Below are 22,374 nucleotides of genomic sequence, written 5' to 3'. Positions count from 1 at the left end.
CCAGTTCCATGTTATCCCGCTTTCCCATCCACAGAGGCTGGTTCGCCCACCAACCCGCAAGTCTTCGAGGAAACCGGAGCACCCGGATGAAAACCGAGTGGCCACAGGGAAAAGGTGCAAACTCCACACAGGCAGCAACCAAGGTCAGGATTGAACACAGGTCTTCGGTGCAGTGGCGCAGCAGCACTACCAGCTGCACCACTGTGCTGCCCTTATGTCATGGGAAATGTTGTAGGGCTGGCATCTCACAGAGATTTAAAGCACCTTCAGTGAGGGGTCAGTGTGTGTGTGTGTGTGGGACCCGGACCCCAGTGTGGGTCAGTGTGTGTGTGGGGGGGACCTGTGCCCCAGTGAGGGTCAGTGTGTGTGTGTGTGTGTGGGACCTGTACCCCAGTGGGGGTCAGTGTGTGTGTGTGTGTGTGTGTGGGACCTGTACCCCAGTGTGGGTCAGTGTGTGTGTGGGGGGGACCCATACCCCAGTGTGGATCAGTGTGTGTGTGGGGGGGACCTGTACCCCAGTGAGGGTCAGTGTGTGTGTGTGTGTGTGTGGGACCTGTACCCCAGTGGGGGTCAGTGTGTGTGTGTGTGTGTGTGTGGGACCTGTACCCCAGTGTGGATCAGTGTGTGTGTGGGGGGGACCTGTACCCCAGTGAGGGTCAGTGTGTGTGTGTGTGTGTGGGACCTGTACCCCAGTGGGGGTCAGTGTGTGTGTGTGTGTGTGTGTGGGACCTGTACCCCAGTGTGGATCAGTGTGTGTGTGGGGGGGACCTGTACCCCAGTGAGGGTCAGTGTGTGTGTGTGTGTGTGTGTGGGACCCGGACCCCAGTGTGGGTCAGTGTGTGTGTGGGGGGGACCCGTACCCCAGTGTGGATCAGTGTGTGTGTGGGGGGGACCCGTACCCCAGTGTGGATCAGTGCGTGTGTGGGGGGGACCTGTGCCCCAGTGAGGGTCAGTGTGTGTGTGTGTGTGTGTGGGGGGGGGGGGGGGACCTGTACCCCAGTGGGGGGTCAGTGTGTGTGTGTGGGACCTGTACCCCAATGGGGGTCAGTGTGTGTGTGTGTGGGACCTGTACCCCAGTGAGGGTAAGTGTGTGTGTGTGTGGGGGGGACCTGTACCCCAGTGGGGGTCAGTGTGTGTGTGTGGTACCTGTACCCCAGTGAGGGTAAGTGTGTGTGTGTGTGGGGGGGACCTGTACCCCAGTGAGGGTCAGTGTGTGTGTGTGGGACCTGTACCCTAGTGAGGGTCAGTGTGTGTGTGTGTGACCTGTACCCCAGTGAGGGTCAGTGTGTGTGTGTGGGACCCCCAGAAGAGGGAGCCTCAGGTCCTCCATGAGACACTGTCTGTCCCATTGGGCGGTTCTCCGCTTCCTGTTTACAGTCCATGTTGCGTTGCCGGGCGCGTTGCCTGGCGACGGGCCGCTGTTGCAGTTTCTCCCGCCATGGATCTGTGCGGGGTGAAGGAGCCCACGGTGAAATACTTGGAGCCGAAGCCGGAGCCGGAGCCTCCTCCCTCGCCACGGACCAGCCATTATTACCGGGTCAAACCGGGCGTCCCCGACAGATTCGAGCATCCCAACATCTTCCATGGTTACAGGTAGCGAGCGGGGAGCAAACCGGCCGAGGGGGACGGTTTCCCCGTGTGGATGGCAGGGCCACCGGGCTGATCCATCTGGCGAGGCTTTGGGGGCGTTATCCAGGGAAAGCGATCCAGACCCTGGGATCTAACGAACGGGATGTAGTGAGAGACCTCCAGAGTTGTGCTGAAATGGGATCAAACGAGTGGGATCCACGGTGCTTGCTTATTCAAGGAAGGAATTTAATACGTGGAATGGGCTACATCGATTGTATACAGGGAAAGAAATGTGATATATGCAATAGAATTAAGGAGAAAGAAGCATGGAAGTGAATTTTGGGGAATGGGGATGTGGAAATAGGCAACCAGTGTGTATCATGTCAGGGATAGATACTGGGAGTGGGTGATCCAAATAGTGAGTGAGATCAGAGAACAGTACAGCACAGGAACGGGGCCCTTCATCCCACAATGTTTGTCTCATAGAAACATAGAACATAGAAAATAGGTGCAGGAGTAGGCCATTCGGCCCTTCGAGCCTGCACCGCCATTCAATATGATCATGGCTGATCATCCAACTCAGTATCCCAAACACGTTGCCCAGTTAAACTGATCTCATCTGATCTCATATCCCTCTATTCCCTGCACTTCCAAGTTCATAAGTTATAGGAGCAGAATTAGGCCGTTCGGCCCATCAAGTCTACTCTGCCATTCAATCATGGCTGATCTATCTTTCCCTCTCAACCCCATTCTCCAGCCTTCTCCCCAAAACCCCTGACACCTGCAGTAATCAAGAACCTATCAATCTCCACCTTAAATGTATCCACTGACTTAGCCTCCACAGCCTTCAGTGGCAATGAATTTCATGTGCCCGTCTAAAAGCCCCTTAAACACCACTATCGTATTTGCCTGCACCACCATCCCTGCCCCACACATCTCCATTCAACTTTCCTTCCCCCTTCTCACCTTATAGCTGTGGCCTCTGGAGTTGGACGTTCCCACCTTGGGAAAAAAGGTTCTGACCGTCAGATCCCTGGGAAGGGGATCCAAGGAATTTAGTTCAGGGGAAGGAATCTCAAGAATATGTCAACAAAAATGACAACAGAAAATGTTGGAGAACACTGTGCAGGTCAGACAACATCTGTGGAAAGAGAAAAGACGGCCGTTGCATCTCCCGCAGTTGCATTGGAAAGTCCATTAAAAAGGGAAGTCGTTGGTGGGGATGGAAGGGCAGACCAGGGAGTCTTGAGGAGAGGTGATTGAATCTTAATGGCGGCGGTAGAAATGGCAAACCCAGAGGCTGGTAGGATACAAAAGTAACATCCAGCAAATATGCATCAGTCTCCACTCTGGAGGTAAAGGGGTGAGAGACTTGGTGCTGTGGTCAAGTCCTGATGAAGGGTCTCTGAACATGGAACAGTACAGCACAGGAACAGGCCCTTCGGCCCACAATGTCTTTGACTTGAAACGATACCTGTTTCTCTTTACGCACATGCTGGATGGCCTGCTGAGTGGTTCCAACACTTCCTGTTTTTACTTCAAATTTCCAGTATCTGCAGTTTTTTTTTTTTTTCTTCTCTTTTTTGCATACAAGTTGTTTATAACTAGAGCCAGGATTTTGCCATAAATGCCATGTGCCTTTTCATGCCTTTTCTGACGATTTTACCAAGATAATGCCTTTTTCACGATCGAGTGCTTAAATCAGCTTTTTTTTTGCCTTTTGCTAAAAGGTCGTGCTATTTTCTCTAGTTGTACCGTGATTACAATGACGTTTTCGATGTTAACACGTTAATATTAATGTTATTATTAACGTGTTAACATAGTATAACTTACAACATTTCCACCACCGGGGTGAAACCAGGGGCGCCACCATCAGTCATTCATTCGTTCGTGCCGCTGACCGCTGGTTCAGCCTTCTCCAAGATCTATTTAAGAAAGAACTGCAGATGCTGCAAAAATCGAGTGGGTAAGGCAGCATCTATGGAGAGAAGGAATAGGCGATGTTTCAGGGCGAGACCCTTCTTCAGACTGATGTGGGGGAGGGGTGGGGGGCGCGAAAAAGAAAGGAAGAGGCGGAGACAGTAGGACTAGAAGGAGAGCTGGGAAGGGTGAGGGGGAGGAGGGAGAAGACAAGGGCTATCTAAAATTAGAGAAGTCAATGTTGATACCGCTGGAGTGTAGACTACCCAAGCGAAATACCCAAGCTTGTCCCCTCACTACATTTACTGCTGGCTCCAGTCGCAAATCTGAGTTTTCGAGTGATCTGTGCAAGGCATTCATTGATGCTGGAATTCCACTGTGGAAATTGGAAAACAAATCTCTCAGAGGTTTTTTAGGGAAATACACAGAGGAACCTATACCAAGCGAGTCATCATTACGGAAAAATTATGTTGACAGCAACTTCAACATTGTTGTGCAGAAAATTAGAGATGAAGTTGCATGCAACAAAATATGGATCTCAATAGACGATACAACCGATGCTGTGGGGAGATATGTTGTCAATGTGGTCGTCGGTACACTAGAGGCAGGTCAACCATCAAAGGAGTATTTGTTGACATCGGAAGTATTGGAGAAGTCAAACAGTTCAACTATTTCTCAGTTGTTTACATCTTCACTTGCTGTATTTTGGCCAGAAGGTATAAAACACGAGAATGTTCTTCTGTTTGTGACTGATGCAGCTCCGTGCATGAAAAAAGCTGCTCGTGCTCTTAAAGTTTTATTCCCCAAAATGTTGCATTTGATATGCTTGGCTCAACAACTTCATAGAATTGCCAAGCACTTACGGAGCTTGTTTACAAATGTCGATCGCCTAGTTTCCAATGTCAAGAAAATCTTCTTCAAAGCACCATCACGTGTGCAGTTGTTCAAGGAAATGGCACCCGAGATTCCGCTACCTCTTCAGCCCATTTTGACTAGGTGGGGTACATGGCTCTCTGCTATACTCTACTATGCTGCAAATTTTGAAAAGATAAAAGAAATTGTCAACTGTTTTGAATAAGAATCTGCTGCAGTCAGGATCGTGCAGTGAAATCGTGCAGAAAAACTCCCTCCTCCGTGACCTTGTGTTTATTGCTTCCAATTTTGCAAACTTCCCACAAGTTATCACTTCCCTTGAGAAACGTGGCGAAACATTAGTGAATAACTTCCAGGTTTTCAACAAAGTAACTGACGATATCCGTAAAATTCCTTGCGATGTACAGTAGGTAAAGATATACAAGGAAAATGTGAGAGGGGGATTTTAGCTAACAAAGATCTTGAAGAAATACAAAACATAGCTAAAGTTCTCAAAGGTAGTTGTTATGCACAAGATATCGATATGAAAATAGAGTCTGTAGCTTGTTTCGGGGATGCACCAGTGACCTCAGCTGAGGTAGAAAGAAGTTTTTCACAACTGAAGCATATTCTGTCTGACAGACGGCATAGTTTAACACCAGGTAATTTGATAAAAATGCTAGTAATTATGTGCAACCAGGCAACTTTGGTCATTTAATGTAGTTTACCTTTATATTATCATTTTAAACCATATTTTGGTGGAAATAAATGCCTTTTCATGCCTATTTTTGTCAATACATTATTATGCCTTTTTGCCTGCCTATTTCAGAGTTTTTTAGCGCCTAAACAGCCTGGCTCTATTTATAACACAATGATAAGAAACGTAAAATAGACACAACATGCTGGAGTGACTCAGCAGGCCAGGCAGCATCTCCGGAGAAGGAGTGGATGACGTTTCTGATCGAGACACTTATTCTGTCTGAAAAAGGGTCTCGACCCAAAACGTCACCCGTTCCTTCTCTCCAGAGATGCTGCCTGTCCCGCTGAGTTACTCCAGCATTTTGTTTCTATCTTCGGTGTAAACCAGCATCTGCAGTTCCTTCCAAAAACGATAAGGCGCGTAAAGCAGGTTCTGCAGGGATTCAAATAGGGGCTGTTATTCCGTAGATCCCAGAGCTTTAAGTGTGTGTTGATCATGGATGTGTCTGCGTTCCCTTGTTTGCAGCTGGATATGAATATTGGCATTTCCCATTGCTGGTGTTTGAAGCAGATACTGCAACTGTGATATTAATCTTTCACACCCTACAGCAGCACAGGGTTACCGAGCTGATGGTATTTATATCCTATCCCTGTGACTGTGACTGTAGGAGCATCCCAGGAGTGTGTCAATATTCACTGGGAATCTCCAGAAGGCTGACGGTATCTATGCAGGGACTTCCCTGTGGGTGACAACATGTGAAGAGTCTCCTGAAGACTTGTGGAATTTAAATGGATCAGCAGGGGGCAGAGTAATCAATATTTGTAGGATCTTCTGCAACCATATTAATATAGGCAGTCACTCTCTCTCCATCCCTCCCCCACCCAAGTTCCACTAGCTACTCGTTTTCACCCAACAAACAGCTAACAATGGCCTGTTTCCTTTATCAACGTTACCTTTTTGCATATCTTTGATTCATTGTTCTTTATCTCTCCAAATCATCGTCTATATCTCGTTTCCCGTATCCCTAACCAGACTGAAGAAGGGTCTCGACCCGAAACGTCACCCATTCCTTCTGTCCGGAGATGCTGCCTGTCCCGCTGAGTTAATCCAGCTTTTTGTGTCTATTTTATAGTCATGTTCCCCCTCCCCCGAATGCAATATAGAAGTGTACAACACAGGAACCGGCCCTGTGACCCTGAACATGATGCCAAGTTTATGGATTATATCCTGCATTACCACTGCAGTCTAAGACCCACAGAATCCGCACAGCACAATAATTTAATAACAAGGAACTACAGATGCTGGTTTACCAAAGAAAGACACAAAATGCTGGAGTAACTCAACGGGCCAGGCAGCATCTCTGGAGAACAGGGCTAAGTGATCACCCCAAATGTCAACTATAGTAACATAAAACAGTACAGCACAGGAACGGGCCCGTCGACCCATAATAACAAGATGCCTAGTTCATCTGATCTATATCCCTCTATTCCCTGCACTTCCATTGCCTATCTAAAAGCCTCTTTACCACCACTATGGTACCTGCCTCCACCACCATCCTCTGTGTAAAAGAACTTGCTCCACACATCCCCATTAAACTTTCCCTCTCTCACCTTAGTCACGCCCTCTAGTGTAGACATTTCCACCCTGGGACAAAAATGGTTCTGAGTGTCTACCCTATCTATGCTTCTCATAATTTTAATTACTTCTAGCGGGTCTCCCCTCAACCTCTGACGTTCCAGAGATGCTGCCTGACCTGCTGAGTTATTCCAGCATTTTGTTTCTTTCTTGCCTCCAATAATTTCTGCTCCAAGTCCTTTCTCAGTTCCGTTGAAGCATTCTGGGCTAAGATCCTTTGGCTCTGCTGCCTTTATCCCGTTCTTTATTATCTGGGCCACCCCATCCTTCCTTTTCCAGTTTGCCCTTTTCTTATAAGAGTTAAATATGCAAGAATTGCCACAGAAAGCTGTGGAAGCAAAGTCAGTGGATATATTTAAGGCAGAGACAGACAGATTCTTGATTAGTACGGGTGTAAGAGGTTATGGGAGAAGGTAGGCTGGGGTTAGGTTGGAGAGATAGATCAGCCATGATTGAATGGCAGAGTAGACTTGATGGGCCAAATGGCCTAATTCTTCTCCCATCACTTATGAACTTTTAATTGCCAACAATGCTCACATCTGGTGATAACCACATCTGGAACAGCTGGATGAACATTTATGCATAACTTCCCGTCCAGTTCTCATCTCCCACACTGCTCCCACCATTACACACTGCGGACAGGGCAGGAACCCAGGGATCACCCTAGGACAATGTACAGTCTGAGAGCAGATGGGTGGGCAGGACGGGCTGAATAACCATTGGCTTCAGTAATGGGCTTAATATAAAGTAGATATATGATGTCTTACAATCATTCCAATAAGTTGCATTTTTGTTGCCTGACTGATGCTGTAGATCCCGACCTCTTAATCCGATATATCGAACAACCAACCAAATCTATGGGAGTCAGCAGCCGACTGTTCATGAAATGCCGGTAAGCAAAGTAATCTGTGACATCAGCTGCTTTACTGTGGTGTCTGTTAATGTTTTAATAATCTATTGAAGTCAACAGTCCAATTTCAGATTCATAATTTATCGAACGGATACCCCAGTGAGGGTCAGTGTGTGTGTGTGTGGGACCTGTACCCCAGTGAGGGTCAGTGTGTGTGTGTGGGACCTGTACCCCAGTGAGGGTCAGTGTGTGTGTGTGTGGGACCTGTACCCCAGTGAGGGTCAGTGTGTGTGTGTGTGGGACCTGTACCCCAGTGAGGGTCAGTGTGTGTGTGTGTGTGTGGGACCTGTACCTCAGTGAGGGTCAGTGTGTGTGTGTGGGACCTGTACCCCAGTGAGGGTCAGTGTGTGTGTGTGGGACCTGTACCCCAGTGAGGGTGTGTGTGTGTGTGTGTGGGACCTGTACCTCAGTGAGGGTCAGTGTGTGTGTGGGACCTGTACCCCAGTGAGGGTCAGTGTGTGTGTGTGGGACCTGTACCCCAGTGAGGGTCAGTGTGTGTGTGGGACCTGTACCTCAGTGAGGGTCAGTGTGTGTGTGGGACCTGTACCCCAGTGAGGGTCAGTGTGTGTGTGTGTGGGACCTGTACCCCAGTGAGGGTCAGTGTGTGTGTGTGGGACCTGTACCCCAGTGAGGGTCAGTGTGTGTGTGTGTGGGACCTGTACCCCAGTGAGGGTCAGTGTGTGTGTGTGGGACCTGTACCCCAGTGAGGGTCAGTGTGTGTGTGTGTGTGTGACTCTATCCCAATGCCCATGAAACCCATACTTGGGTAACAATCCAACACTGTACACGCATACTTTGTTGAGACTCACTCGCACCAGAACTTGTACCCAAGCAGAAGCCAATGTGCATGATATCTGTAGTTATTATTTTCCCAAAGGAGGCAAAATCATTGCTCTTCTGGGGATGTTGTTGAAATGTTGGAGCTGGATTTTGGACCGGGATAGAAGGGGATTCTGCGTGATCGCTGAGAGTTTGCTGCAGATTTAATGAGGAGCGGTGCCAGGCGAATGCTCAGGGCTGAATTCTATCTTTCCCCTCAGACTCATCCTAACCAATCTGTTCTTATTCCAGACCAGCTACTTTGCAATATCTCGGAAAATCTCTGATGATTTAAGTAAATGTGGGATGTACAGAGACAATGGATTTAACGTGGACCTGGACAAAACGCTGGTCACTGGGCCAGACAACCTCGTTAGGTTTCAGGACCGTCTGAACTTCCACCGTTCCTACCTGCGGAGCGGAACGTCAGACACGGAATAGTGGGTGCCATCGCCCGCTGCTTCCTAACGGATACTTCCCCCGCTGCCCGTTCTCTGTACCAGTGGCTGCAATTACTGCGCATGTCCCTTACCTGACCCTTCAATTAATTTAAATTTAGTGTATTAAAAGTATTCGTTCAGAACTAGTATTAAACGGAGTTAGTATTTATTTTTAAACCATTGTAATTCCCTTGTATGTAGTCATTGCTCAAAGCCCAACCTTCACTCCATGACTTAGTTTGTGAATTCAAGTCTTGCTCAAGGTTTGAACACCTAACGCACGCTGGCACTTCCTCCGCAGCTCCTCATGTACTTTGAGAGGGGTGGTGAGAGACGCTGGGACAGCAGTGCGACACTGCACCATTAGATTAGTCCTGGGAAGATGTTGTACCACAGCTGGGGAACTACAGAGTAAACGCCTCTTGGTCAGAGAGAAGGAGTGCATCGATGTTGGGGCCATTTTATTTCAGATAAACCCAATCTGTTTGTTTATGGACTGATAGTTGTAGTGTGGAAACAGGCCCTTTGGCCCAACTTGCCCACCGACCACCAACTGTCCCATTTGCACGAATCCCACCTGCTTGCATTTAGCCCATATCTCTCTAAACCTGTCCTTGCCATGTACATATTCAAATGTTTCTTAAACATCGTGATAGTACCTACCTCATCTACCTCCTCCGGAAGCTCATTCCATACACCCACCACCCTTTATGTGAAAACATTGACCCTGGGCTCCACCAGTGCCGATATCAACCAGTTTAGAATCAGCCAATTTATTTAACAGCGGTCCTTGCAGCCATCCTTGGATGACTGAAGTTTGACTTGTCTCCAGTCAGAAATTCCAGAAATTATAATGAGAAATTTTCAGTGTTTTCGTTCTTCATTGTGCCAAGATAATGAGACATCCTCAAATTCCTCATCCCATGCCATGTTTGAAACTGGGTGACTCTCACGACACACACAGTACTTGGAAGGCCTGTAAATAAAGCATCATAGTGTGTGTAGGTAGTGGAGTGGACCAGTTATGCCAGCTGTTTCTTCCAGCATTGCTCCCCACTCCCATCCATCCTCTCTCCCCAAAACAGGTGGAGCCATGAAGAGAACCCTAACTTCTTCACCACGAAGGAATAGGCCATTACAAACAGCCACCCCTAGCGCTCGCTAATCTTGTGGGTCACTGACTTCACAACCATGGTTTAACTTGAATGAGAATCTATAGGATAAAACAAAAACACAGGAGAAAGGCTTCGATTGAAATTTACTAACAATTTCAAAACGTTACACAACGTTATTCTGCTGGTACAGCCCTTTAGATAGGGAAATAAATTTAGTGAGCAAAGTCAACGAGACTTCTCTTTTTAAAGAGGTCAAAACTCATGACACTAAGACTGTGCCAAGTAATACTGTTGAGGATTCTGAGGTTAGTCATTCAGCTTCAAGGCAGCGTTGCGCTAAATCGCTTTCACCTTCTTTCACTCTCGTGATGTTAAGCTCTTTGAAATTAAGAGTATATTAATGTTTCCTACATTAGGCTTCACTGTCCCACTTGGTTGGTCAACTAAATGAAACTGCTCATTACATTTACACAGCACACACATCAGACAATGCCATGAGAACCCTGTTATTGACACTCACGGTGAAAAACAATAACTAACCAAACAGCAGTCAAAAGAAAGTCTCCCTTTGAGAAAATAGACAGCGGATTGTTCAGCATCTGAAAGGGGGTAAAAGATTTCGGGGAGGACGGTAAAGACACCCTGTCCCTAGGGGAACGTTGGAGAGAAGTTGGACTTTGAGCAAAGGATAACCAGCCTTACCCACTTCACCTGTTGCCCTTCAATTGGCAAGACCAGGAGCAAAATATGGGGCGAGTCATTGTTATCCCCGTAAGCTGAACCCACCTGTGACAAATCCATCTCTCTCTCTCTCTCTCAGATGCTAGCAGGGCCGTCTAGTTCTGCAGCTACAACCTTACAGTTTCACATTAGAGTATTTTGTACATTGACGCATTTGCCCGGTCAATAGCATCTTGTGAACAGTGTTAGTGGAGGCATGACCAGTGCAGTGATGCTTTCACTTGTCTGTGTTGCTGCTCTGTTTGCGGTGAAGCTTTGTTCGCTCAGGACAGGGCCTTGGTCGATTTCACTTGCCCTGTCTAGAGGCTCCCCGTCTCCCCCTTCACACGGGGTCCGGGGTGCCCGCCCTGTGGCCGTTCACCTGCGGCTGCAAGGCGGCGCTATTGATGGCAGCTCCGTCGTTGGCTTCTCCCGGTGCCGTCGCCACCGCCGCGGCAGGGGGCACGGTTTCCGTCGCCATCTCCTCTTCCGGCGTGAGCGCCCCCTCCTCCTCCCGTCTCCGGTACGCCTCGCAGAGTGGGAGGTCAGCACCGTCCCACAGGCTGTAGCTTGCCACGAACAAAGATGGCGTAAGAAAGAAGAGCAACGGATGTAAGAACGAGGCAAGAGTACGAGCAACAAAAAAAAAATAAAAAAAAATAAAGGGAGTTAGTGACAAAGATAGGGAAGAACTTGCATTTCTGTTGTGCCTTTCAATAGCTCAGGACCTCCAACAGAATATCTTTAACACAGAAGCAGGAGGAGGCCATTTGGCCCTTCGAAGCTGATCTCCCATTCAATAAATGAACATCCAAACTCAGTACCCTGTTCCTGCACTCTCCTCCTATCCCACCCATAACAACCACATCCATCTCCTTATTGACTATATTTAATGATTTGACCTCCATTGAGAATCCAGGTCGCCCATTCTCTGATTGAAAATATTTCACCTCATCTCAGCCCTTCATGACCACTCTACGATTCCTGGTTCTGGACATCTCTGCCATTGAGAACATCTTCATTGTATGTGTCTATTCCAGTCAGAAACTTGAAGTTTCAATCGGTCCCCTCATTCTTCTCAACTCCAGCAAAGGTAAACCCAATTGTCCCAATCGCCCTTGATGTGCCAATCATGTTAGCCTTATGTACCAGTCAATCCCAGGGAATTTGTCTGTCGAACCTTTGCTGCAGTCCCTCCATGGAAAGAACATCCTTTCTCAGACAGGGAGACCAAAACTGTACACAGCACTCAAGGTGTGGGCTCACTAAGGCCCTGCATGAATGTTTGCTTTCTCAACCACCCTGCTGTATTTACATACCTACTGTCATCAACTGGTGTACACAAGAATGCCAATACCCACAGGTTCAGTCAGCGGTAGTAATTAGGATTCTGCCAATTTAAGAACACAAACAGCAATGCAATAATGGCCCACACGGTATTTTTTATTTGGACTTGTTGGTTAAGAAATAAATATTGGCCAGGGATCAATGTACCGCTGCTATTGCTTATATCAGTGCCATGGAATCTTTTACATCCAAGAGGCCTTCAACCCTCTCCCTGTGATATACGTCATCAGACAACAGTAATAGTAGCAATAAATGTTGACGTTTTCAAGACTTTGTGGGCTTCTTTGCGACGTTCCCACCACAACTTCTGCCTAGAAGCTAATCACTTTTTTTTTAGAACGACAACTCTAAGAACTCAAACTCATCCAAAATAAATGACCTCTGACAGTGCAGTGCCACCCTCAGTATTACCCTATTTTTTGTTGTTGCACATATCTTAGAAGCAAGAAGCTACTCACAGGGTCACAGCTAGACCTGGGGAACTGAAGGGTCCTTGTACAAGGATAGGTGCACAAACATTCTCAGTGTCCATCAAATTCAATGTTTTTCCCCATTCTCCCACTCTTTCTAAGTGACTGTTGCATCAAAGGCTTCAAACTAATGCAAGTTCTTGTGGAACGCGAGTTCTTTGTTAGAAAGCAAGCTTTTAAACCGTACACTTCAGGGACCATATCAAATACCTCAGCTGGATTAGCACAGGTTAGATACATTTTAAAGCTCCGCCAACGCTGTCCCACTTAAGCAGCAACCCTCTCCCTATGATACAAGTCATCAGCAAACAGTAATAACACGGATAAAAGCTATCATTTTCAACTTTGTGGGCATCTTTGTGAATTCACCACCACAACTTCTGCTTAAAAGCTTATTACTTTTTAAAAAATTTTTTTTAAAGACAACTTAGAACAGTAACTCAATAGAAAGCAAATGGCAAGTGGGAAGTTGGTAGAACTTAAATTAGATGAGGTGTAACATTAAATGGAAACACAGGAATTGGAAATCAATAATCTGCATGTTTTAACTTTATTTAGGTAGTATATAAAATGTTGAATCTTTAATGCAGGATGCTGGAATGTGTAACAGAATTAAGCATCCAGTCTAAATTATATATAAATTTAAAAATAAACAAGTACAGAAATAAAAACAACTTTCTTTAAAATGCTGGGAACAATGAACAAGGCACAAGATTTAAATGACAATTATTAAATGCAACATTCATCCTGGACACCACTACTCGAAGGACCCATTAATTAAGGTAAGTTAAGCTTTCAGTCCGTGCTTTAAGATGAAGATGCTCAGTGACAAAAAGCTTTAAAATGTAAAGAATGTGTTTCACTGGAATAGCATCAGCAATGCTTAGTTTAGTTAGATACAGCTCGGAAATAGGCCCTTCGGCCCACTGCCGACCAGCGATCCCCACACGCTAACACTATCCTACACACAATGGGGACAATTTACTATTTTATCAAGCCAATTAACCTACAAATGTGTATGTGTTTGGAGTGTGGGAGGGAACCGGAGATCCCAAATTTACCGGTGACAGCGTAGTCGCGGATTTGTTTAATTTGCGCGTTTTTGAATTACGGACTGCGTTTCAAACATGCAACCTCCGTGTAAAGCGCGAGGTGTCTGCAATGGGAGAAGTATCTGGAAAGGCATGGAATACTGGGGGGCGTACAGCTCAGAACACTGCAATATCACGGGGGCGCACTGTGCAGCAGGAGTTGTGCACACAGCATTACATTGGGTGGACATTGAACATTCTTGGCCCTGTGGCTCGCTTAAGGCTAATATTCTGTTAAGACGCCACTCGGATATGCCACAGGATACAGAACGAGATGAGCAAGGAACCTGCAGCAGTTATAACAGAGGATAATCTGGCAATTGGCAGAACTGACACGAGTTACACAAGGAATTCACAGCCAGTGACGTGATGGGATGTAAAGCAGGTTCAATGCTTATAGCACACGAATATTAGCACTGCTGGTATTATCGCCCATTTCAATGTGGAATGGATGAGGTTCTGAATTATACAGCTCTTCAATTTCAACAATTTTAACTTAGGAACGGTTTTTTTCCATTTCACAGCATACAAACAATATAAAAATATTTTATGATATAATATAAAATGTAACTGCAGTGATTATTATGTATTAAATGCTTTGTGCCATTGATTATAGTTAGATTGAATTCCCTTTAATATACTGCTCATCTAAAAATGGAGTGTGGTATGTAACCGGCCTGTCTCTTCATGGCCACATTGTCATTGTACATCAAACAAACAAACATAGGAATACATCCCTTCCACTAAAATTATGACACAGGAATTTGTGTCACACACATCGTTATAACGTTTGATAATAGGTTTAGTGCATAGGTAACGTGTAAGATTATATTATAGCGAGGTATGTAAAATTCCAGTTTGTGCTTTATAAAAATCACATCATTGCATAAAATGGGGCAGGAAAATTCTGTCCAGAATCCAAAATGATGGCGCTGGTTTGTTGGACAGCAGAGGGGCATTGTTTCTACCTCAAGTGAAATGTGTGTTTTAAATTTCAATGCCCTTTGCACAAGGAGACAGGAATGGCAAACTAACAGGTGCTAGAGCAGTCAGGACGATCTTCAAAGTTGTATTAGTGACCCCACTTCTGCTTGAAGATTTACTAATTGGCAAACATCCTCAGCTGGGTTTGCTCCTCCAAGCAGGCTATTGGTACCCCACGGTTTCCATGTGAAGGATCAGTACATTTTGTTTAAAAAGTCATGGTAGAAGAGCGGGTAGGGTTGCACAAGAGACTTTTCATGTAAACAACGTAAAAATGATTTCCCGCTGTGGATCAGGAATTAATATCAGACAAGAGTTGGAATGAGGAAGAAGTGTGTGTAAAAAAAAAAACAGCAGCTGCCCTGACCCTCGTATACAAGTATCTACACAGAGCTAATAGGCACTGACTGGTAGGGGTTGTAAAAGTACCCATTGTGTTCAGATTGAGACTGTAGTCAGCTGATGATTGTGTACTGCAAAGGTGCTTCAAACAGCCCCAACCCGAACACAAAGCATAATATGTGGGAAAGAAAGAAAGATTTCTATTTCCAGGGCATGACTTAAGAGATCGATAATAAACTGCATTATGGAAAGGGTGAGGGTTGAAGGCCTCTAGGGAGGAACTGTAGATGCTGGTTTAAATCCAAGACAGACACAAATATCTGGTGCAACTCAGCGGATCAGGCAGCATCTCTGGAGAAAAGGAACGGGTGACGTTTCGGGTCGAGACCCACTGAGTTACTTTTTGTGTCTGCCTTTTGCATTATAGAAACAGTTGAAATAGACACCCCTTCTCACGTCAAGGAAATACACTGGTGCAATGGAATCAGTACAAGAATATTACAACGCAAAAACCTCAGCATGTTAAATTTGGCGATAGAAGAATATTAAGTTGTGGGATTAAGAAAGTGTTACATCCTGAGGAGATGAGACTGCGGAGTATGTCAGCGCCCCCGTTGCGGCTGCTCAGACACGTTCAAGGCTGAGTAAGGGTAGTCCTGTGCTATTTGTACCTGGAGGAGTAATATTCTTCTTCCAGCTCGTACAGGTCGATCGCAATCTCATCTCTCAGGGTGATCAGCTTCTTGTCACATTCTTCCTGCAGATTCCGGAGCTGCTGCTTCCGCTGGTTAATGGCTTCATTCACAGAGGGAAAGTCGTTCAGAATCAGGAACTGTTTCAGGTCCGACACCAACTTCATCAGAGACTCCCCGGCACGTACCTAAAGCAAGGCAGCACAGAAAAGACCAGTGATAGACCAGTGTCAGAGGTTATGGGTAGAAGGCAGGAGAATGGGGTTAGGAGGGAGAGATACATCAGCCATGATTGAATGGCGGAGGAGACGTGATGGGCCGAATGGTCTAAATTTTCTCCGATCACTTATGATCTTCCAAGCCAATTTTTTTATGCATTACTCCCATAGTGTCAAGACAAGTGAAGTCCTCCTGCATTAGGGATGTGGGCGAGGGAAGCTTGGACTAGGATTTGCAGTTAATTCCTTTTTTTAAACTAACAGTCTGCTGGGAGGGATTTAGAAACAGAAAGCCTTGCAACTGCTTGAAACTATTAACCAGAAACAGCAGTGCATTCATCTCGCTGAATAGGTCACATTATTCAATCAGATATCATAAATTCAACTCTCCACTCTTTTTTAATCCATATTCTTTACGTAACAAAAATGAATCAATCTTGGCTTAAAAATTTTCAGCTGATTTGTACCTTGTGCAACATTCTGGACTACTGGGTTCCACAATTTCACTACCTTTTGTGTGAAGGAGTGAGAGCTTCCAGACATCATCCCTGAATAATCCAGTTAAATTTTTTTTTTTTTTTAATGGATTCCTCTCATTCCTTACTTTTCTATTACAAAATATTGTTCATATTCATAAATGACATGTAGTTCTTTAAAATAAGATCCCCAAACATAGAATGTAATTACAGGGTGATGGATTTACATCGAAAGCTTCCATTAAGATAGTATAATGAAAATAAGTCAGGAATTGGATATTAGTTAATATTAAGGAAACATTACCCGCCAAATTGCTTCTAAGTATTAGTCCAAATCCTTACATAAAAATTTATGAATTCATCACAGTTTAGAAGAGGAACGAATTCTAGCTTTCTATGGTTCCAAAGATAACGAGTAATATTGTGTTCAGCTGTAATAAAAATTGCTGGAAGATATTCAGCGGGCCAGCGGTGACAGCATTGAGCTAATGTTTCACACCAATGATTTTTAATCTGGTGCTGCTTTGTAATCCTATTTCAGGTGTTTTTCATGATCAATTATTTAAAGTTTCCAGGTTTTATTGTTTGTCTAAAACTTCCATTGAAGTCAGCTGCCATGTCAGTCTGGGTGAAAATATTCTACATGCAGACTTTGCGAAAGCAAATGATTCCTATATTGCTCAAGTAGCTTAATGACTCATGATCAACAATATACTTCCCCGAATCTTTAACCAAGGCTCGGCAAAAGAGGAGCATGGTTGAAGCACAACAGACTTGGTACTGGAGTTGGGCGTTTCAATGCCAGCATGTGGAGCTGGGGACTCCGCCAGAGCCCAGCCTGTGAATGCGGAGCAGAACAACAGACAGCCAACCATGTCATCTCCAAGTGCCCGCTCTACCACCCACCAAGTGGAGCTCAGGGCCTGGCAGACATTGACGCAGAGCCAACAACCTGGCTGCTCAAAACCCGGCTTGAGATTTAATTATTCCTTTGGTTTATTTATGTTTCATTCGCAAGAAGAAGGCAAAAGTGTGCTAATCAAACTAAAGAGCGAGCCACACATGGAGATATGATGACCTGGATAAAAATCTATCAAACAGGCAGCTATTGGCGAAGCATGTTAAAGGTCAAAGGAGTCTAAAAAGGGAAACACCAGGAATATTTCATGGAATTTCTTCCCCAATATAAGAGCAAATGATATCTATGTGAGATTGGTCCTTATGAGATTGATCAATGCTCATGGAACCTGAATCAGTGTGTGTGTGGGACCTGTACCCCAGTGAGGGTCAGTGTGTGTGTGGGACCCGTACCCCAGTGAGGGTCAGTGTGTGTGTGGGACCCGTACCCCTGTGAGGGTCAGTGTGTGTGTGGGACCCGTACCCCAGTGAGGGTCAGTGTGTGTGTGGGACCCGTACCCCAGTGAGGGTCAGTGTGTGTGTGGGACCCGTACCCCAGTGAGGGTCAGTGTGTGTGTGGGACCCGTACCCCTGTGAGGGTCAGTGTGTGTGTGGGACCCGTACCCCTGTGAGGGTCAGTGTGTGTGTGGGACCCGTACCCCAGTGAGGGTCAGTGTGTGTGTGGGACCCGTACCCCTGTGAGGGTCAGTGTGTGTGTGGGACCCGTACCCCAGTGAGGGTCAGTGTGTGTGTGGGACCCGTACCCCAGTGAGGGTCAGTGTGTGTGTGGGACCCGTACCCCAGTGAGGGTCAGTGTGTGTGTGGGACCCATACCGGAGCCAGAGCCCAAGAAGTGAGCCAGAGAACAAAGAAAACCATGCTGACAAAATTGTGCGTTTGAGCTTGTTGGTACGTACAATATTTGCTGCTCTCACGTGCATCTCGTAGTGATCCTGCTCACACTGAGTTGCGCGGGAGACCTGTGTCTCATCTTCGACCTGCAAGATAAGATTCAGCTTTTAGTTCAGAGATTCCGGGAATCCACATCAAGTCTGCAAGACCTGGTGGTTCTAGCTAGCTGGCAGCTTGCTACTTCTTAGGTCAATGAATAGTGAAACAAGGTTCACCCCTCATTCACATCACTGTAAACAAGCAACTCAACCCATCAATGATCCACATGAGGAAACAGCAGAGGTTCACGGCTGATCTGTCCCGCTTACCCAAATCCCCATCACCCTCAATTCCCTTAATAAATAATCCATCACAACATCTCTGGAGAGAGGCAATGGGTGATGTTTCGGGTCAAGACCCTTCTTCAGAAGGTCCAGACCCAAAACATCACCCATTCCTTCTCTCCAGAGATGCTGCCTGTCCCGTTGAGTTACTCCAGCATTTTGTGTCTATCTTTGTTTTAAACCAGCATCTGCAGTTCTTTCCTACACATTTCTCCTGGGTTGCAATCTCTCCTGTGCTGTTCCCCCACACAGCATGGAACCCAACCCGTCAACCAGAAAAATAGAGCATGCATAGTGTGCTGTTAAATCCTCAGTCTATGCATGTAGATTTCAGACAACTACTCCTGAAAATCTTGCCCACATGCATTTTAGAATCTTGATGCACCATTGGGGGCAAAAACACATCTTAAATTATTAATCTTAAATGAAATGAAGGCTCTTTTGCACAACACCCGTGCACACAATTTGTCCCACATTGATTGCAACGTACCCGAGCACTTTTAATGATTTCTGTGAAGTTATCCAGAATAGATTTGATATCGTCTTTCAACCTCTTGTTGTAGGACTGCAGCAGGAGCTCTTTACTTTGAGGCAACGTCCGTTGCTGCGACATTCCCCACTTGTTTCCCTGCACGGACAAAAGTCACAATATGCAAGCAGCATGTTATCAAAACATTTTCAACACCTTCTCTGCTACAGTTGTTGTTCAGTTCAACAGGAGTGGTTTTCCCCTAATGGATACAAAGTGCTGGAGTAACAGGTCAGGCAGCATCTCTGGAGAAAATGGATAAGTGACGTGGCGAGGACTCCTTCCTATAGAAAAAAAGGCCCGGAGGTGGAGGAAGAACTCTACATCATGGCGGGCCTAGAACTCCTAGAGGTGGGGGAAGAGGGGCATATAGGCAAGGCCTCTGTTGAGGACAAACCGTTCTGTATCAGAAAGAGGGAGGTTAGGGAAACACGCGGGCTGGGATTTGAGGGGTGGAGGGAGACTTGGGCAAGGTAGTGTAGGTGGAAGAATGATGGAGGCTGAGAGGGGAGGTGGTTTCTCTGGCATTCCCCTAATGTTTAATTTGGTATCACAGTTCCTGTATAGCCCAGATCCAGATCTGATGACAATAGTGTATTGTTCACAGCAATACTCTAATGCAGTGATTCCCAACCTGGGGCCATGGCAAATTTCAGGGGGGCCACAGAAAAATTTTGGGATTCAGGGGGCCACAGGTTCAATGAAGGGGGCCACAGAGCTACCACCCTGTTGCCTCCTAAATTTCAGTTCTACTAAATTTAAATCTATGTAGTTGAAATATTTTTGATGTTTGTGGAATAGAATAAAAGAGAATATATGTGCAATTAATAGACCCTGATATTTTTATGGAAGATATTATAATATTGAAGTACTTTTTTTCTGCTAATAATGTCAGGGGGGGGGCACAGAAAAATTAAAAGATCCCAAGTGGGCCATAAGCTAAAAAAGGTTGGGAACCACTGCTCTAATGACCTAAAGTTGGTGGATTTGATGTGATTTCTTCAAAAGGGCAAAAGTTGGGATCCAGTCCTGATGATTGAACATAGACTGCTGAGGGTTCTTTCACAGCATTAAACTATGGTGGCTTTGCCCAGTCAAGTAGATATAGACAATCTGACTGTACTATTTGACGATAGTTACCTCAACCAGCGTCACTATAAACACAAGTTGGTTTTATCACAACGAGGTTTGTGGGAACTTGCTAAAAACAAATGGCTGTCATGTTACTAGATTGGACTTGCCTCAAATGTACTTAATATCTTATAAAGTGCATTGGGACAGTATAATATCTTGAAAGGTGCTGTACAAGTGCATGTTTCTATTGGAAAGAGGGAAAATAGTTAGGAAACACACAGAAAGTGATGGAGGGGTACCAATTGAGGGTTGTGTTATTTTCTAGTGTGTTTAACAATATCAGAATACTCTAAAGTGCTTTAAAACCCAACAAACAACCCCCCATGGAAAAAATGTTACGTCAGATTGAGGTTCAAGGCAGCAGGGATAATAACTTTCAGCACAATGATGCCATGGAATTTTTTATTGGGACGTTGAATATCTGAAATAAAGAGATAAATTGCTGGAAAAAAAATCAACAGACTGGGTTCACATTTGTGGGAAGAGAAACAGGCTTAACATTTAAGATCCCGGACCCTTTGTAGGGGAGCATCAGCAGAAGATTGTGTTTGTGCTTCTACGGGGCCCTGGAGGCCTTAAATATCAAAACAGATCCTTTGCTCCACCAAGCCCACACTAACATGCACCCACCTATCATCCCATTAATCTATTTTATTATCCCCACATTCCCATTAACTCCCACAAGATTGTACCACTCACCTACAAACAATTTACAGTGGCCAACAAACCTACCAATCCACGCCTGTGGAATGAGGGGGGGGGGGGGACAGGAACATTCGGAGAAAACCCACATTATCAAGGGGAGAGCGTGCAAACACCACTTAGTCTGAAGGTCTTGACCTGAAACGTTACCTGCTCAATCCCTCCATAGATGCTGCCTGACCTGCTGAGTTCCTCCAGCACCATGTGCTTTGCTCAACATTCCATCATCTGCAGTTCCTTGTGTCCCAGTCTTCACCATTCCAAATCAGAGTCAAGAGTTGTACATCACTGAGCTGTCATTGAGGCAGCCAAGAAGTGCAGAACATCTTCAATTCAGTCTCTGAACATAGTGCCCATCTTAGACCGGACACCCAACCATTGACTCCATTACACTGCCTTGGGAGGACAGCCAACACAATGGAGGACCTTTCCCATCCCAGCCATTCCTTCTCCCTGCTCCAGTCAGACAGAAGCTTGAAATCACACGCCACCAGACCCAGGAACGGTCTCAACCCAAAACGTCACAATTCCTTCTATCCAGAGATGCTGCTTGTTAATCCTGAGTTAATCCAGCAGTTTGTGTCTATTTCCAGGAACAGCGTCTTCCTCTTTGTTACCACACTTTTGAACGGTCCTTCCTTAAACTAGGGTTATTCCATTCACCAACCTACATCATTTCGGACATTGGACCTTTGTCTCTGGAACTGCTGCACTACAATGCTGAGAACAATATTCTGCACTCTGCAGCTTTCTCTTTGCTCTCCCAATCGTGCTTGAGTTTGGTTTGATTGTATTTATGTGCAATGTTATCTGATTTGATTGCGCGGCATGCAAAACAAAGCTTTTAACCTTGCCTTCGCACACGTACACACTGAACTTTTATCTCCTGTTCTGTATTGCGTTTACATGTTCTGTTGTGTTGTAGCTCCTTCTTCCCAATAACCCTTTCTGGTTTAAGCCCTCCCTTCACCACCTCCAGTTTAAATTCCATTTGGAATATTTTGGAGGACCAAGAAGCAGGAATGTCATTGTCCTATCTGGGACACTTGACAATAAAACTCTCTTGACTCTTGTCTCAAATCCATCCCCCATTTCGTCCCTCCCACCCGCACAGGTTCAGAAGTGGATCTCTGACCTCCAACGCCGGTTAGGATCACCCGCCTTTGCCCCTCGTTTACCGCCTGCTCTTCGGCCCGTCACCTCGGGGGGAACACCATGCGGCCTTCACCACCCCCCACCCTCAGGACAACTCACCTCAGGCCGCGGCCACGGTGCTGCCCCAACCTCGGTCCCTGGTCCCTGGTCCCCTACAGCCCGCCCCCTGACAAGGCCGATTGGAGTTGGGGCCCGAACGGATCGCTTTCTCTATGGCGAGCCGAGCTGTCCGTTAAAAGTGAGCGTCATGTTGGTGAGGTCTTGCTTCTTGATAAGGGCGCGCCATGTTGGTGAGGTCTTGCCTCTTGATAAGGGAGCGCCATGTTGGTGAGGTCTCGCCTCTTGATAAGGGAGCGCCATGTTGGTGAGGTCTTGCCTCTTGATAAGGGAGCGCCATGTTGGTGAGGTCTTGCAACTTGATA

The 22,374-nt window shown here is 45.9% G+C and overlaps 2 protein-coding genes across 5 annotated transcripts; one reads left to right on the top strand and one right to left on the bottom strand.

Annotated features, from left to right (window-relative positions):
* The first annotated feature begins 1,310 nt into the window (after positions 1 to 1,310).
* On the top strand, positions 1,311 to 8,994 carry c32h9orf116 (chromosome 32 C9orf116 homolog). Its single transcript, XM_033049323.1, has 3 exons — positions 1,311 to 1,593; positions 7,490 to 7,568; positions 8,658 to 8,994. The coding sequence occupies exons 1-3, from the start codon at positions 1,439 to 1,441 to the stop codon at positions 8,844 to 8,846; spliced, it is 423 nt and encodes a 140-aa protein (XP_032905214.1). The 5' UTR covers positions 1,311 to 1,438; the 3' UTR covers positions 8,847 to 8,994.
* Positions 8,995 to 10,086: 1,092 nt separating this feature from the next.
* med22 (mediator complex subunit 22) lies at positions 10,087 to 22,205 on the bottom strand. Of its 4 annotated transcripts, none has more exons than XM_033049321.1 (5): positions 22,052 to 22,205; positions 18,923 to 19,060; positions 18,115 to 18,195; positions 15,586 to 15,794; positions 10,087 to 11,243 (listed from the first exon to the last, which is right to left on the bottom strand). In XM_033049321.1, the coding sequence occupies exons 2-5, from the start codon at positions 19,043 to 19,045 to the stop codon at positions 11,024 to 11,026; spliced, it is 633 nt and encodes a 210-aa protein (XP_032905212.1). In that variant the 5' UTR covers positions 19,046 to 19,060; positions 22,052 to 22,205; the 3' UTR covers positions 10,087 to 11,023. The 4 variants fall into 4 exon arrangements, with proteins under 4 accessions (XP_032905212.1, XP_032905210.1, XP_032905211.1 ...); XM_033049319.1 differs by having other exon boundaries at positions 10,087 to 11,249; positions 22,052 to 22,203; XM_033049320.1 differs by lacking the exon at positions 22,052 to 22,205 and adding an exon at positions 21,933 to 21,956 and having other exon boundaries at positions 10,087 to 11,249.
* Between the last annotated feature and the right edge of the window lie 169 nt (positions 22,206 to 22,374).

Source organism: Amblyraja radiata, chromosome 32 (genome assembly GCF_010909765.2).
Source record: "Amblyraja radiata isolate CabotCenter1 chromosome 32, sAmbRad1.1.pri, whole genome shotgun sequence".
Lineage (NCBI taxonomy): Eukaryota > Metazoa > Chordata > Chondrichthyes > Rajiformes > Rajidae > Amblyraja > Amblyraja radiata.
Note: the sequence above shows the minus strand (reverse complement) of the source record. Positions and strands in the feature narration are given on the sequence as shown.

Bases quoted from the DNA above. Each gene is read 5' to 3' on its own strand.
- c32h9orf116 (XM_033049323.1), top strand. From the start codon at position 1,439: ATGGATCTGTGCGGGGTGAAGGAGCCCACGGTGAAATACTTGGAGCCG. The intron at 1,594-7,489 runs GTAGCGAGCGGG...CTGATGCTGTAG, and splicing joins AACATCTTCCATGGTTACAG to ATCCCGACCTCTTAATCCGA. The intron at 7,569-8,657 runs GTAAGCAAAGTA...TTCTTATTCCAG, and splicing joins CGACTGTTCATGAAATGCCG to ACCAGCTACTTTGCAATATC.
- med22 (XM_033049319.1), bottom strand. From the start codon at position 19,045: ATGTCGCAGCAACGGACGTTGCCTCAAAGTAAAGAGCTCCTGCTGCAG. The intron at 18,196-18,922 runs GTACGTTGCAAT...CTTATCTTGCAG, and splicing joins AAATCATTAAAAGTGCTCGG to GTCGAAGATGAGACACAGGT. The intron at 15,795-18,114 runs GTACGTACCAAC...GCCTTGCTTTAG, and splicing joins ACGTGAGAGCAGCAAATATT to GTACGTGCCGGGGAGTCTCT.